The sequence below is a fragment of the Anopheles coluzzii genome, chromosome 2, assembly GCF_943734685.1.
Source record: "Anopheles coluzzii chromosome 2, AcolN3, whole genome shotgun sequence".
Classification (NCBI taxonomy): Eukaryota; Metazoa; Arthropoda; class Insecta; order Diptera; family Culicidae; genus Anopheles; species Anopheles coluzzii.
This window is the reverse complement of record NC_064670.1, coordinates 56,565,726-56,582,366: the sequence shown is the minus strand read 5'-3', so window position 1 is coordinate 56,582,366 and position 16,641 is coordinate 56,565,726. Positions and strand designations below refer to the sequence as shown.

The 16,641-nt window shown below is 43.9% G+C and overlaps 3 protein-coding genes across 11 annotated transcripts in view; 2 read left to right on the top strand and 1 right to left on the bottom strand.

Annotated features, from left to right (window-relative positions):
- Positions 1–16,641, bottom strand: part of LOC120952150 (uncharacterized) — a 56,579-nt gene that overhangs the window by 15,525 nt on the left and 24,413 nt on the right. The gene's annotated exons all lie outside the window — the stretch shown is intronic.
- Positions 746–9,544, top strand: LOC120952146 (ATP-binding cassette sub-family C member 4-like). The gene is made up of 12 exons (XM_040371312.2): positions 746–1,487; positions 1,558–1,765; positions 2,441–2,663; positions 3,088–3,810; positions 3,909–4,384; positions 5,284–5,652; positions 6,187–6,542; positions 7,195–7,609; positions 7,716–7,866; positions 7,956–8,186; positions 8,267–8,981; positions 9,056–9,544. Exons 1-12 carry the CDS (start codon positions 1,153–1,155, stop codon positions 9,363–9,365), a joined length of 4,512 nt encoding a protein of 1,503 aa, XP_040227246.2. The 5' UTR covers positions 746–1,152; the 3' UTR covers positions 9,366–9,544.
- LOC120952148 (probable multidrug resistance-associated protein lethal(2)03659) lies at positions 9,635–16,641 on the top strand. Its single transcript, XM_040371314.2, is given in 12 exon segments — positions 9,635–9,933; positions 10,040–10,372; positions 11,591–11,816; positions 11,884–13,514; positions 13,578–13,878; positions 13,939–14,089; positions 14,161–14,391; positions 14,517–14,812; positions 15,588–15,848; positions 16,058–16,230; positions 16,303–16,429; positions 16,431–16,641. Coding segments are annotated over 12 exon segments (3,963 nt in total). The 5' UTR covers positions 9,635–9,832; the 3' UTR covers positions 16,563–16,641.

Genomic DNA, 16,641 nt, shown 5'->3' with positions numbered 1-16,641 from the left:
CCGATCTTGTGTGGGTCCGTTACTGTCACGCGTCATTCGCGCTGCGATGAAGAATGATTAATCGGGGACAACGCTGCACGAGACGGTACCACCACCACCACGCGTTCGTGTTTTTTTCCGTCAGTCAAACTAACGATGGCAAACAAAATCATTGACGATTGACCGTGACTTATCTTTATTTTGACGCTGTGCGTTGTTCGTTCCTTGTCCTGCCGGCTGGCCACATGAAAATGAAACCTATTGCCTGGCGTCATCGTTCATACTCAGCGCAAGCCGCACACTCAGTGAATGCGCCGCATCATTTTCGACGCTACCGAGCACGTGGTTTGTTTTATTTCTACAGATTTTTCTTTTTGCCAGTCGTGTAAGCATATGCCAATCGTAGTGAGAAACTCTATCGTACGAGTGAGAAAAGACCAATTGCTGGTGAACGTACCCACACAGATTCGTTTGATGCTAAATCGATAGTCAATTTGATGTTAGTATTTTAAATAAAACTTTAACTTTATTAAATTGAAATGCGATGTAAAGGTGTTGATGTTGGTTGAATATTCAACCACGACATTCCCACGACAAGTCAATAATGGTCACGCGTAAGAATATTCGGGTGCTACACTAAATCTTCCAGCATACTCTCTGCTCAGGTTCGAAATATTTAGACGTGGATTAGAGATTCTCCCTGAAGCTGTAGTCATATTGTCCGAGATAAGAGTAAAGATTGTTTAATCTCCCAGCAGACGCCCAGCGTACGGCGATGGTACCAGCATCAGTACATTAATGAACCAGCATGCGACACCATAAACGTGTGAGCAATACGCGATCGACTGTCGCAACGTTTTAGTGCAGATAATAATTGTATAGCATAGTTTCGTATTCGCACTATTGGTTGTGTTGTGGAATTAATTGTTATACTAGAAAACTGTCCTGCATTTTAAAACGATTTAACGATATGAACAGCAGCAATGACCAATGAGATAGCAAATGTATGTTTAGCTTATTTGCATACATAATGTGAGTGTTTGTCAGTGAAAAAGATCCACTTCCAGACCACTGATTAAGCAGCGTTCAGCGTGATAAAGTGATAAGTTACAGTGTTGTTAAAAGCGGTTGCGTGTATAAGCTACAGTGTGTGTTTTTTGACCTTACATCACAATGAATCCGGCTGAGTATGACAAGGACACAAAAATACACGATCTCCGGCGGGAAACCAACCCGGTCACCGGAGCGAGCTCAGTTTCGTGGTACACTTTCTGGTGGCTCAAACCCCTGTTTGAAACAGGTCTGAAGCGCCCGATCGATGAGACCGATATCTACGAGACGCTGTCCACTTATCAAAGCTCACAGTTGTCGTATCAGTTTGAAAGCTACTGGAAAGCGGAACAGAAAAGCAGCAAACAACCGAGCTTTCTTCGGGTCATATGTCGAATATACTGGCGCTCGATACTTGGCTACGGTGCGATGTACACTATCGTAGACCTACTGGCTAGGTATGATAGGGTCGTCCCAATACCGAGCACCTGCTACATGACATGTGGATGTATTCGTCTTTCATTGCAGAATCTTTCAACCGCAGTGTCTTGGTGGATTGGTAGCGTACTTTGCGCCTGGCCAGCAGGATATTAGCAAAGAGGAAGCGTATTCCTATGCTGTGGGCATTATTTTGTGCTCCCTAGTACCCGTAGCTATCTTCCATCATTTTATCCTGTACATATTTCAAATTGGTATGAAGATTCGGGTCGCATGCTGTTCGCTGCTGTACAAAAAGGCAAGTATCGTTGTAAAACAAAGCAAACAAACAATGCTTCGTTGGCATCAGTTAAAAGGATTTCGAAAATGGGATAACACAAACGGGCAAAAAATCATGCACAAAAGCACCAACTGGCGACAGAAAGGCGTCGTGTGAGAGTATTGCAGTCTGCTAAAACATGCACAATTTAATCAATTATGCAACAATTTCTGCAACAAATCGCTGGCGCCATCGTTAACATAGAGACAGATTCCTTTTGAGTTTTGTGTGTGTGTGTGTGTGTCTGCGGAGGCAGCAAAGAGAGAAAACCATAAACATCAATATTAAACTAAACGTTGCCAGGTTTTCTTGGAATGGTATACTCAATGCAATGCACTGCATTTACAGATCATTTGTTTGCAGACCATTCGTATGTAAAAATGAAACATAATAGATAATCCACATAGGAAATGCAGTTCATCTATTGTATGAACACGAGATTATAATCGATATCTATCACAGTTGTTTGTTCACATTGCTTATTATACTATCTAACCCTAGTCATTGTCACTCAACAATAACTGTTCGTTTAATACGAAATAGATTGTATGTTTTATAGGTGTATTTTTGAGCTCATTTGGTAACAGAATTAGAAGAAAGCGTTTGCAAGAAACTTGTAATTAACTTGTTTTTGCTTGTTTGTTTTTACTTTAGGCTTTGCGCATCACTAAAGCAGCTGGAACGGATGGTATGACTGGACAGGTTATCAATTTGATGTCCAATGATGTGGCCAAATTCGACACGGCGACTGGCTTTGTGCACGATATCTGGAAAGGTTTAATTGAGTTGGTAGTGCTAGGTTTTTTCATTTACAAACAGATTGGCATATCGGGCCTGTTCGGGATTGCGTTTTTACTTAGTTTCATTCCCCTGCAAGGTAAGCATCGGCACATCATTCTTGTTCAATCAATTGATTCGTGATATTCCAATACGATATATCACGTCTGTTATCATAACATATTCAATTATGTTGCTTATTAGTTGTTGCTCGAGAGATTCGCTCGTTAAAAGAGATATTTGTGGAAAATTTAAACTTGCTCCATGTGTGAAAATCTCCAATGAAATGGGTGACTCATTATGAGAGTGTCCACTGCATAACAACCCCTTCATAAGTCCTGCGTATAACAGTCAAAGAAAGAGAAAATAGTAAACATATTATTGGCTGCCATTATCAATTTTCTTTTTATAACACAACCATAGTATGTTTAATAATAAGCATAAGTACGACTGAAACATTCCCAATCGTTTCAATTTCATTATAAGGAAATAATTGGAACCATAAACGTTTCTCGAATTTTCAGCATGGCTTGGCAAGAAGGCGGCAATTTATCGCCTGAAGACGGCCAACAGAACCGACCGCAGAATACAGTTTATGAACGAAATCATACAGGGAATTCAAGTGATTAAGATGTACGCCTGGGAGGACAGTTTCAGCCGAATGGTGGACCGCATCCGGCGGAAGGAGGTGAACGGGATACGGGGAACTCTATTCATACGTGCTGGGCTGCTATCGTTTAATCTCGTTTCACGAGTGGCCATCTTTCTAAGCTTAGTCGCGTACGTCCTGTACGGAAACGTATTCACCGCAAAGAAGGTGTTCATCGTGACCTCCTACTTTAACTGGCTATACAGTTCGATGCTACATTTTTGGCCGCTGGCACTCACATCCGTTCACGAAGGGCTTGTATCGATAAGGCGTATACAGGACTTTCTACTGCTGGAGGAGCGAAAGTATGCACCGGACCGTACCAGCGTCTTAGGTGGCCAAGGAAGCAGTACTGTTCATGAGACGCCGGTGGACGAGAGTGCTCGCGGGCTGCTGAATACTTCAAATGGCTATGAGGTAAACAAGGTGGTAGCCGCAGCACCGGAAGGACACGCTGGCAGTATTCGCAAAATGGCACCTAAAAGCAAGCGTGTCATTAACAGAAAAGCTGTGGCACGGCAAGGGATTTTTATGCGTAACGCTACAGCACTTTGGGATAAGGATTTGCTAGCTTCCGCCGAGGATATTACAGTACGAGGTAACGTGGATGTTTGCAATGAAACTAGCTAGATTACTGGACAGTAGCATTTTGCACAGTAGAATTTTGATAAAAACACAACAAACTCTCATTTTCAGCTGGCGGTATAAAACACGTAACGCTAACAGTAGACAAAACAGAACCGTGCGCAATCGTGGGCTCCGTTGGCAGTGGCAAATCGACTATGCTCCAGGTTATTCTCGGGGAGCTGGAATTAGACGAAGGCCGGTTGGAAATCAATGGCAATCTCAGCTATGCGTCACAGGAGCCTTGGCTGTTTGAGGGAACGGTCAAAAACAACATCGTCTTTACCGAGGACTACCAGGAAAAGCGCTACCGAGAGGTGGTATCGGTGTGTGCTTTAGAGCGCGATTTCCAACTTCTTCCAAACGGGGACCAAACCATCGTCGGCGAGCGCGGAATTAGTTTGAGTGGTGGGCAACGCGCTCGTATCGGTTTAGCAAGAGCTATCTATCGGCGTGCGGACATCTATCTACTCGATGATCCGCTGTCCGCCGTCGACACGCATGTGGGAAAGCACATTTTCGAGGAGTGTATTAGGAAATTTTTGAAGGTAACTAACATTGTTTAAAGTCATAAACAAACCGCTTATTATTACGTTGCAGCTACTGCATTTTAAAACATTCCCCTTTCGAACGAGCGTATTGTTCTACTACTAATAGATGTATTTACAGGGTTTTTCAAGTCACTTTCGAATGTGCACATAATTATTCACCGCCTTCAAGATGTTTTTCAACAGCTCAAATGGTGTATTTGTAACTTTTTAAAAAATATCAGTTATTAAACATGATTTTCAACATCACATCGCAAAGAACTGTCCTACTCAATCCAACTTGAGATGTGTCTAAAATCATGTGAAAGAACTGATACATTATTGTGATGCAAATGCAAACATTTGACAGGTATTGAAAAACATCTCGCAAGCAATGAAAAATGACATTGGATAGATGGTAGACATTTAGAATTGACTCAGAATCTACAGTATTTGTCTTCCTTTTTCTGCTAAATTATTGTGTGGTTTCTTTAAAGCAGCAACAGTCGAAATATTTTGTTGTTGTATATTTTTATAGAAACTTTGAGCCAATTGGCTTCATTTGTGTCTTTCATCCGGTTGATTAATTCTAAGCAGAAAAAAAACAGTAGAAGTAGTCTCTGGTAACATGCAAAATTCAAGTGTGAGGAGTAGAACGCGTGCTATTGACGACTATTTTACCCACTATTTTTCCCTGTACGAAGTTTTCATTTGCAAAAAACACCCTTTCTTGTATAGATTCATATGCACATGTTTCTTCTCGCACGAGTTCTCATAACGCATATCGGTAGCACATAGACAGCATGGATTAGAAAAGACTAAAAACACCTTTGACCATCCTTTCGGTCGTTGTTTTTGGTTCGTTAATGCAAACGTAAAACATAGACTGCAGTAGCTTACGTGAACATTGCCAATTGCAGGAAAAAGTTTGCGTGTTAGTAACGCACCAGCTCCAATACTTAAAGGACATGAAGCATGTCGTGCTAATGAACTCGGGAGAGGTAGAGGCGCAGGGACCATTCCACACGCTGGCTGAATCGGGCCATTTTACCACGCTGCAGCAACCGCACCACGAGGGCGATAGACAGAGACAGAAGGAAAATAACGCATCGTCTGCAGTGCCGTCGGCGGAAGGACAGCACACTGCCGATTCCGCGCAATTTCGCAGCACCCTGGACACGGATAGCAGCCAGACACAAAAAGTCGATAGTGTCGCGAACAATGGGATTGAATACGATTCCATCGTCAACATTGACATCAACAGTAAAGCTGAGACGCATAAAATGACGGTAGGTGTTGTATACTATTTTTGCCATCCATTTTCTATTGCCTCCCTGTTCTCCCCCATATGGCCATCGCTTGTGGTGGACGCACCGTCTGAAAGCTATCCCTGTGAATTAAAAAAATATATACATACATGCCGTGTCTTATCCTGCTTTAGATCGGTGACCATATCGCAGGGTTGTTGTTGCGCTTTTTTACATTTCAAAATTGAAATGAATTCGATTTCACTCAACGCATAAGGGAGCGGTAGTGTTTCATAGGGAATAGCTTGTTCCCCCTAGGTGCCAGTACTGGTGGCGAAGTAATTTGAATATTTTAATATCATAACTAAACGCAGGGTAGTAACGGTAGCCGCTGTGGGATTTACAGCGATGCGTTTATTGAATGCTGCAATGCACGACAAACCAGTAATTGCTGTTAGATGTGCCACCTAGGGAAATGCTTTCTATGGTTGGAGGGTAGACAAAAAAAAACTTACCTAACTAGTAGTCTCATTTTTAAGCTAATTTTGATAACCAAACAAATCCAAACACCACCAGGAACGCAGACTCTCGATTCTTCCCACACCAGCCCAACAGCAACTGGCGCATCAACAGCATCAGTCACTTTACCAGCCGTCGCCATTTTCGTCCAGTAGCATGGTCTTTGATGGGTACGATGACAGCGACGAAAATGGGGGAGCAAAACAAAGAACAAACCCTTCTCAGAATGGTACTTCGAAGGGCGACCCAAATCACCTTCATAAAGAATCACAACTGACCGGGCGTATCGGGTGGCGAGTGTACAAGAGCTTCTTTGCTGCAGTGGAAAGCAACTTGCTGCTGCTAATGGCTGCTGTTCTGTTCTTGTTGGCGCAGGCTAGCATGAGTGGTATCGATTACTACATCTCCCAGTGGTAAGTGTAAATTAATATCAACATCGAGTGGGCTCGCAAGCAAAACGAACGTACGCTTTAAGCTCTTGGCTACGCTACGTGTTGATTGGTGGTAATAATCAAGCTTCCAATCGTAATGGGAAGGCATTCTAGAAAAGAGTTTCCTGGCACCGTCATTCTGTGATGAACGTGACCATTAGGAGACGACATTCTGCGAAGCAAACCGACTTTGTCTAAAACATTACAAAGAGAAGAAAGATCCGATCATCTTCCGTCCGTATATGGATGATTCTTTCATCGAAAATTAAATCATACGCACATATACGTCATTAAGTAAAAAGCATTTGCAAATAATATTCCAAACATTGCAAATAATATTACATTTAGTTTTATTTTTGTAGCATTTCTTTCTCAAAGAACGTATGCTGTAAACCATTACAGCTGTCTTTCTTTTGACAACCACTCTAAATAACCACATGCCTCTTTCATAGAACGTGAGCATGTGTTTGGCAGCACTTGTGATGTAAAATACGACGTGAAAAGCCCATTATCTAAAGTTGCTATTTCCGCTTCAATTATCCATTGGAAACGTGACGTTCATACCGTTAGAAAGGATTAGCCTACGCTCAATGTCGTTTCTTGCCAGGTATTAATCATTCTCTTCCATCTGCAGGGTAAACTGGGAAGAATACTCAAGCGCTCTTGAGAGACTGAGAAGCAATATAACGGAACTAGGAACGGACGGATCGGACGGTACCAGCAGCAGTAACAGCAGTGAAGCTTTACTGTCGATTCCGCCGAAACTGGAAGGAAGCATCTTCACGCAACTGTCCCGCGACGAGTACATCCTGATGTATGCCGTAGCGATGCTGTTTATGTTTGCACTATCCTTGAGTCGATCCTTTCTGTTTTTCTACATCTGTCTGCGTGCCACAGTTCGGTTGCACGATCGTCTGTTTCGCGGTATCACACGCGCCACAATGTACTTCTTCAACACCAATCCGTCGGGACGCATACTGAACAGATTTTCGCGGGACATTGGTTGCATCGATACCTTCCTTCCCTTCGCCATGATGGACTGCATTTTGGTAAGTATGTGCAAAGCGATCCTGCTGCTATCCTTTGTGACTAAGACACACTTTGTACTGAATTTAATTCCATTCATTTTCCTTTATTGATCGCATGAATCCGCAGTTTTTTGTGGAGTTTTCCGCAATCATAGTGCTGGTGGCAGTGGTGAACTACTGGCTATTGTTTCCAACACTGGTGATGGCCATTATTTTCTACTTTTTGCGTCATGTATACACGAACACAGCGCGTAGCATCAAACGCGTCGAAGCGTCCAGTATGTTGAGAAAAAATGGGTTGAGATTTTATAACTTGAGCACTGAATTTATGTTACACTTTCCTTGTTGTTGTTGTTGTACGTTCCAGCGAGGAGCCCCATTTTCTCCCATGCAAATGCATCTTTCCAAGGACTCAGCACCATCCGTGCCTTTGGAGTGGAAAAAATACTGGCAGATGAGTTTGATAAACATCAAGACCTAAACACGTCGGCATGGTACCTTTTTCTGGCAACAACGCGCGCATTCGCCCAATGGTTGGAAATGGTGTGTGTGTTGTATATTGCAGTGGTAACCCTTAGCTTCCTGATGGTGGAAGATTGTAAGTTTGGACTTTAATGGTATGTGTTTGGAACAATAATAATCTATGAATTATGTTATTTTCCCCATTCCGAACGATAGCAATGAGCGGTAATGTAGGCTTGGCCATCACGCAAGTGTTCAATCTAATCTTCATGTGCCAGTGGGGCATGCGACAAACGGCCGAGTTGGAAAATCAAATGACATCCGTCGAGCGTGTCGTAGAGTACGCCGAGGTCGACCCAGAGCCATCACTGGTGTCAATCGGTAAACACAAACCACCAGCCGACTGGCCGACCAAGGGTGCCATACGATTCGAGCATTTTTCGTTACGTTACTCGGCCCAATCAAATTCGGTTCTGCGAGACCTCAATATGTCAATAAACGCGGGCGAAAAGATAGGCATCGTCGGAAGGACGGGCGCAGGGAAATCGTCCATCATCCAGGCCCTGTTTCGATTGGCGGTTAACGAAGGAATAATACGCATCGACGGCGTGGACATTGGCACACTCGGATTGCACGATCTGCGCAAGCGGATTTCAATTATTCCACAAGATCCGATTCTGTTTTCCGGAACGTTGCGGGCGAATTTAGACCCCTTCAAGCAGCACAGCGATGAGGCACTTTGGAATGCGCTACAATACGTGGAACTGAAGGAGGTCGTTTCAGCGATGGAAGGAAAATTGGACGGTAAAATGGCGGACGGTGGTACCAACTTTAGCATGGGACAACGGCAACTCGTGTGTTTAGCGCGAGCTATTCTTCGCAACAATCCCATCCTGATTCTGGATGAAGCCACTGCCAACGTCGATCCTGAGTGAGTTACTGCTTCACACAACTGCAACGATTCATACATTAGCTGTCGCTTTATCGACTGGTCCTGTTTTTCAGAACTGATAATCTCATTCAAAAAACCATTCGAGAGCAATTTGAACGATGTACTGTTTTAACAATAGCGCATCGCTTACACACTGTCATGGATAGTGATCGGGTGTTGGTAATGGACGCAGGTAAAGCCATCGAGTTGGCGCATCCTTACGAACTGCTGCAACGAACGGACGGTGCTCTGAAGCGGTTAGTTGACGGAATGGAGGAATCTACAGCGCAACAGCTCACTGGTATAGCTTATCAAGCTTACGGAAAACGATTGACGCAACCGAGCAGCACTCCAAATGGTTCCAACCGTGCGAAAATGGTTTGATGCCAGCGAAAATACAACGGATGGCGATAATGTTAATGATGGTGGATGAGGGTCAATGGGGTCCCTCCTCACATGTCGATTAACCAGTTTACCTCACTAGCATGTACTAAACGAAACCAGGCAGGCTTATCAAACAATAAAAGAATATCAAGTCTTTGTCAATTTTGGCACGTTTTTTACAGTACCACCGTTTCACCACGGCACGACTCGCCGATAATCAACCGGCTATCCTGATAGTAGCGATACGCGTTATGCCACTGATAATAGATCTTCGCCGTTAAAACATTGTATAAGATGTCTGGCGAAGCCGTTATCACGCGTCACTGAAGAAAAGAGGCAACGATATGAAGAACCTTTATGATTTTTAGCGTCCGCATCGTTTGTGACAACCACAGTCGTTCGCTAGACACTGTGAAATCTGGAGACAATTGGGGGCAGAGTATTGTGTTAGTGAGACCGACCGAGCAATGGAAACTTCTGCAAAGTTAGACAATCCGAGCGACCAACATTCGACGGCAAAGTTACATCCATACGCCAGTGCCAGTGCAGTTTCGCGTTATTTTTTCTGGTAAACCGTTTAAAATGCTTCTTCGCCCCAACATATTCACCGTGACTCTTTGTATCGCTTTCTTTGTCCCATATTGTGCGTGATTGTTGCATTTGTCATCTTTAAGGTGGCTGCTTGATGTACTTCGACTTGGCGTGCGAAGGCAAATCGTACCGAATGATATTTATGACACCCTATCCACTCATAAGAGCGCACAGATCGGTGCATCATTCGAGGAGCAATGGCGACGCGAAATATCTCACCACCGTGCCTCGGCCCGCCATGGATCGATCAATGATGGCGAAAGCAAAACAAAAGACGACACGAACAATATGCCACCGGCATCGCAGCAACGCAAACTGCCGGCGCCATGGAGGCTTCTGCGAACCATAATACGCATTTACGGGACCGGTGTGCTGGTGTTTGGATTTGTTTACAGCGCTATCGAATCCGCGTGCAGGTGAGCGTTTTCGTTCATATTGTCATCACCAAGTACGCACTCTCTGTTTCCCACGACCAACATCTGAATGTCGCAGCTGTTCAACAGTTCCTTCATTTCGGGTAGTGGTTTGTACCGATAGAAAACATCGACTTACACATTCCAATCGATATGGACAGCACCCTTGGGTGTATGCTAACGTTATACTTAAACCATCGACCAGCAAAATAAAAGTAACATGCCGTGGAAAAGCAAGTGAAAATCTGAACGTTGAAATGATTTCATTTTCCAAAGTTATCATTCCATCCAGCTTCGTATTTACGTTTGTTATCTTCGTCATTGGGTTTTTGTTATTCGATGTATTCATGTATTTGCCATCTGAAAGGAATGTCATGTGTTTTTATGAATTTCGTATTGTGGCAGTGCTCATATTCAGCAAAACACTTGTACATTGGCTCATAAATTTGATGGTGGATGATTTTGCTTTCGATTTTTTCGGCCAAATTTTACAACATATATTTGCTTGCTTTAATGCAGCGGTTGGGGGCGGTCCCGTGGAACAGTCGTCAACTCTAACGACTCAATAACATGCCCGTCGTGGGTTCAAGCCCAGAATGGACCGTCCCCCCGTTGCAACTATTATCCGGCTACGTGGTAATGAAAGTCTCGAAAGCCTGTATAGGCCGGCATGTCCGCGTAGGACGTTACGCCAAATAGAAGAAGATTTGCTTGCTTTAGTGTTCAAAATAATTATTCGGATTATTTCTTTCCGTACATTGACCGAATTCGTACATGTCACGGTCGGTCTGGCCACGGTTCGATTTGCGACCTATTTTTAATTGTATAAATTTAGACTAACTAACTAAATTAATGCTCCGAAGCACAGAAGTTGTCTAATGGTACTAAATCCGATACAGTTGAACCATCCATTCAGTATGCCACTGTATTAATTTGATAAAGGTCGGTCGGTGTGTTCAAAATACAACCTATTTAGGGATTGTTCTAGTATAAAACAGTTTTCATAATCAATCATACATTTATTCTTGCTTTTTTAAATAGCTTTAAAACTCAAATAGTAGAGTGAAATGATAAATATCGAAAATTTTTGACAGCCAATCATATAGAATACACGGGAGGGTTAATTAAATATTGCATTAAGATAATTACACATTACATTTCATTGTGTTGCGATTATCATCCGTAGAACTAATTGTTAAAATTTAAACAAAAATATTGTAGGATAGGCCAACCGTTTCTTCTTGGTCAGCTGATTTTATATTTTGATTCACAACGAAATGTAGCGTCGACAGATGAGCCAGCCACACTTGGAGCGGCCTATGGGTATGCGGTCGGTATTGTTGTGACGGTGCTGGCCCCGCTAGCCATATTTCATTGTTATCAACTGTATCTGCTGCAAGTGGGAATGAAGATTCGGATCGGCTGTTGCGCAATGATTTACCGTAAGGTAGCAAACCGTCACATGGAACATACTCTGCATATATGCTTGATGTACACCATCTTCTGTTTTATAGATACTTTGCATGAATAACGCCGGGGACGGTTTGTCCGGAACGGTCATCAATTTGATGGCAAACGATGTGAGCCGCTTCGATTATGCAGTAATATTTTTCCACGACCTCTGGAAAGGCCCAGTTGAGTTGGTGATCGTCGCTGTATTAGTTTACCGAGAAATTGGTCCCGCTGGGCTGATTGGGATAGGGTTTTTATTGCTGTTTATACCGATCCAGGCGTGGCTAGGCAAACAATCGGCTAGATTCCGAATGAAAGCGGCTTTAGCGACGGATGAGCGAGTGCGCTTGACGAACGAAATAGTTCACGGTATTCAGGTGATCAAAATGTACGTTTGGGAAAAACCTTTCGAGCAAATGGCACGGAAGCTGCGAACCAAGGAGATAAAAGCACTGCGCGGCAGTGCGATTATAAAGTCCGCACTCTTTGCGCTTCGAATTGTACCAAAAGTGTCCATCTTTCTGACACTAGTGGCCTACGTTTACTTTGGCAATGCTCTAACAGCTCGACGGGTGTACATGCTGATTTCGTTCTTCAGCGTAATCCATCACTCCATGGTCGAATTTTGGCCACTAGCCGTTACGTCCGCAGCAGAAGGATGGATCTCGTTAAAACGCATACAACAGTTTCTTTTTGAAGAGAATGTACGCGACCATGGAAAGCAAGCAGAATCTCGTTGCCCACATGCAGATGTTCCACCGTATGTGGAGTTCAAAAATGTCCATACTTCGTGGCCAAATTCCAATTTCTCACTTCAGGACGCATCGTTCAGAGTAGAGGCAACAGCTCATCGTACGGCAGCAATTATTGGTCCGATTGGTGCTGGTAAATCGACATTGCTGAATCTCGTGATCGGGGAACAATCAGCAACTCACGGAACAATTACAGTGAACGGTACAGTTAGTTACTGCTCCCAAAAACCTTGGCTGTTCGAGGGAACGGTTCAGCAGAATGTGATCTTCGTCGACACGTACGATGAAACACGTTATCGAACAGTTGTAAAGATATGCGCTTTGGAACACGATATTCAAACTTGGCCCCATGGGGACCAAACGATGGTCGGTGAACGCGGGTACAGTTTAAGTGGTGGACAAAAGGCACGGATCAACTTGGCGCGTGCCTTGTACCGTAGGGCAGATATCTACCTTTTAGATGATCCTCTTGCAGCGGTTGATGCGCATATAGCGAACGTTATATTCGAGCAGGCGATAAGGGACTTTCTTCAAGACAAACTGTGCATGTTAGTAACCCATCAGCTCAAGTACATCCATCAAGTGGAACACATCATTGTGCTGGAAGATGGCAAAATTACTAGTCAAGGACACTACAGCAAGGAGTTATCAGAATGGTTCACATCACATCAGCTTTCAAAAGATCAAAAAGCACCCATGGACAAAATGTTGGAGTGTGTAGAAAAAGACGAACCACAAGTGAGGCGTACCGACACACAGGAGCAGACATTGCCAGCAGAGCGGAATGTAAAGGAAGGGCAAGAAGATGGTACCGTCGAGTTTAAAGTCTACATAGACTTTTTGAAGTCGGTTAACAGCATACCTATCGTAGCGTTTACAGCTTTGCTAATGATAGGCTACCAAGCAGCTTCATCGGGGACGGATTATTTCGTGTTTATATGGTAATAAGCGACTGCGCTTCTGCATTTGAAGCCAAAGCCTAATGTAACGTTTGTACTTTCCAGGGTGGACTGGGAAGAAACGTTCAGTAACACGGTGCATGCACTGTGGACGACGGACGACCATGTTTGGTTCTACACTGGAGCGATTGTTATCACCATCATGTTAACTACCAATTCATTTGCTTTCTTCGAAATGTGTCTTAAGGCTTCCCTTCACTTACATGCCGCACTTTATCGAGGAGTAACAGAGACCGTCATGGCTTTCTTCTATCAAAATCCATCGGGCAGAGTAATGAATCGCTTCTCGAAGGATATCGGGTTAATCGATACGAGCCTACCCACCGTAATGATCGATAGTCTATACGTAAGGAATTTGCATTTAAGATTTTGTATTCGCGTATTAAACCCAGCGAAATGTTTGCAGTTTTTCCTTGAGCTTTCTGGTATTATAGTGATAGTGGCGTTGGCTAATTACTGGCTGCTCATACCTACTGCAATCATGGGAGTTGTATTTTATCTATTGAGGGGCGTTTTCCTACGAGCGGCAAGAAATGTGAAACGAGTTGAGGCTATTAGTGAGTGCGACGGTAACGTTTACCATGTGTGAGCGAGTAATCTTCACGTATGTTCTGTTTTTCCTCTAAAGCCCGCAGTCCAGTATTTACGCATACAAATGCAACGATCGATGGCTTGACGACGATACGCGCGTTCGGAGCAGAACGCTTTCTGGAAGAGACGTTTCACCAGCACCAGGACGTTAACACATCAGCGGCTTTCCTGTTTGGGGCAACGACTCGTGGCTTCGCTTTCTGGCTTGATGTCATTTGTCTGCTTTATATAGCGTCCGTGGTAATGAGCTTTCTGGTTATCGGAGACGGTAAGTAGCCTAAAGCATGGGTTTCCTCATTGTGTAAATGTTGTGTACATTTGCTCGGCCAACATCTATGGATGTGATAATAATGTGTTTCGAAAACATTTCGCGGATGTTGCGGAATGCACCAGGCATTATAAGTGGCAATGTCGGACTGGCCATAACGCAAGTTCTCAACCTGATTGGAATGTGCAACTGGGGCATTCGACAAACGGCGGAGCTTGAAAACCAAATGACATCCGTGGAACGGGTATTTGAATACGCCCAGCTCGGACCTGAACCGGACTTGGCGCCGGGTGTCCAAACAATTGTACGCAATGAAGCGTGGCCCGAAAACGCCAGCATAACTTTCCGCGAAGTTTATCTACGCTACTCACCCACTGCCGAGCCCGTACTGAAGCGACTTAGTTTCACGATAAAAGCCAAGGTAAGCGTCACACCCGGTTAAGCAATCGATTTCCGTCCGCTTTGAATCGTACCAACACTAGTTTGAGGTTCCATCAGCCATCCCAGGACGAACGGTCTGCCAAACAACTACAAAACATACCACAAATAGGTTTAATGGTTTACGTGCTCGGCTTCCCACACATTGCCGTACAAACGACAGCGGTTTTTACTCGATGGACGAGCACGAAAACAAAAAGCAATATGCTGAATAGTTTAAAATGTGCCTCATGTGTGTGAGCGAAATTTCCTGCCAAATGGTAATATGTCCTTGCGGAGGCTGTGATTTATAATTGAAAACCCCACATACACTGAACCTAACTGGGCTGTGTGAAGAGCGAGTGGTAAAAATTGGCTTAGTTTAACGCCGGTTGATTAAATTATACCCATATCTGTCGTATCTTTGACTCTTTTCGATTTTCTAACTAACCAAAGGTCTATTTTGTGACATTATCAACGATCGTGGCCTTCCCCTTTGTCCTTTGTTCCCATGTAGAAATGATTCAAGTTTTACGTTTGAGGGTGGCTTAAAATAAAATACGCATGAATTCTTCGTTTCGTCGGCCCGACCGATATCGCTCTGTTGGAAGCTTGCTGATAGAAACAAGACAAAAAAAAAACATCCCAATACGGCGTAGGGTAAGGAAATAAAAGAACCGTCATTTCATCGCTGGTCATATTCTTTCTTTCCCGTAAATGTTTCAAACCCACATCGCGCAACGGGCACACCCTGCCGCACGGTCGTGAACCACGCATAGGAGCATGTTGGAATTGTCGGACGAACCGGCGCTGGCAAGTCGTCAATAATTCAGGCACTCTTTCGCCTAACACCCTTGCACGCCGGCGATGGTAGCATCGAGATTGACGGAATCAATATCGCATCGGTGCCGCTGCGGCAGTCTCGTGGCCTCATCTCGATAATTCCCCAGGATCCGGTCATATTCTCTGGCAGTTTGCGAAGCAATTTGGATCCGGAAGAGCGGTTGCCAGATGAAGAGCTGTGGAAAGCGCTCGACCAGGTAACCCACCCCTAGGCTACATATTTAATCGTAACACATTTTTTCACCAATTTGAACGTTTAGTACATTTTTCGCCCTCACTTTACCCCTTTCACAAACTGCGCTGCGTTCGAAAATTGATTTGTCAGTACTTGGCTTTGTTTAACTTTTGCATATTCCGTGTCTCGATTGATTGGGCAAAACCACGCAAAATAATGGTGATCGAGCAGGTCGAGTTGAAAACCACTATCAGTACTTTTGCCGGCGGCTTGAACACGAAAATGATGGAAGGAGGCACAAATTTGAGCGCTGGCCAACGGCAACTGATTTGTTTGGCGAGGGCAATCTTGAAAGGCAGTAAAATATTAATTCTCGACGAAGCCACTGCCAATGTTGATCCCAGGTAAGAAAAGAACAATGCATCAATGTTCCACGCGTAAATCATACCACCTGTTTTTTTTTCTTTTCTTCGCAGAACCGATGCACTTCTTCAGAAAACAATAAGAACGCAGTTCACCGATTGCACGGTTCTAACTATTGCGCATCGTTTGAACACCATTTTGGATTATGATCGGGTGCTGGTTATGGATGCTGGGCAGTACCATGTGGGAGTTTGACAGCCCACAGAAGTTGCTGCAAATTGCAGACGGTTTCTTCCGTAGGTTAGTTGAAGAACACGGGGAACAAGAAACAACAAACAGCAACAACAATACACAACGGTATGACATTGACTAATGGCTGCCTTAAGCGGTATACTTTCAATGCGAAATGGTTTATCTAACGGGTAAGTAGTGATTAGCCATTTGCTGCAAAG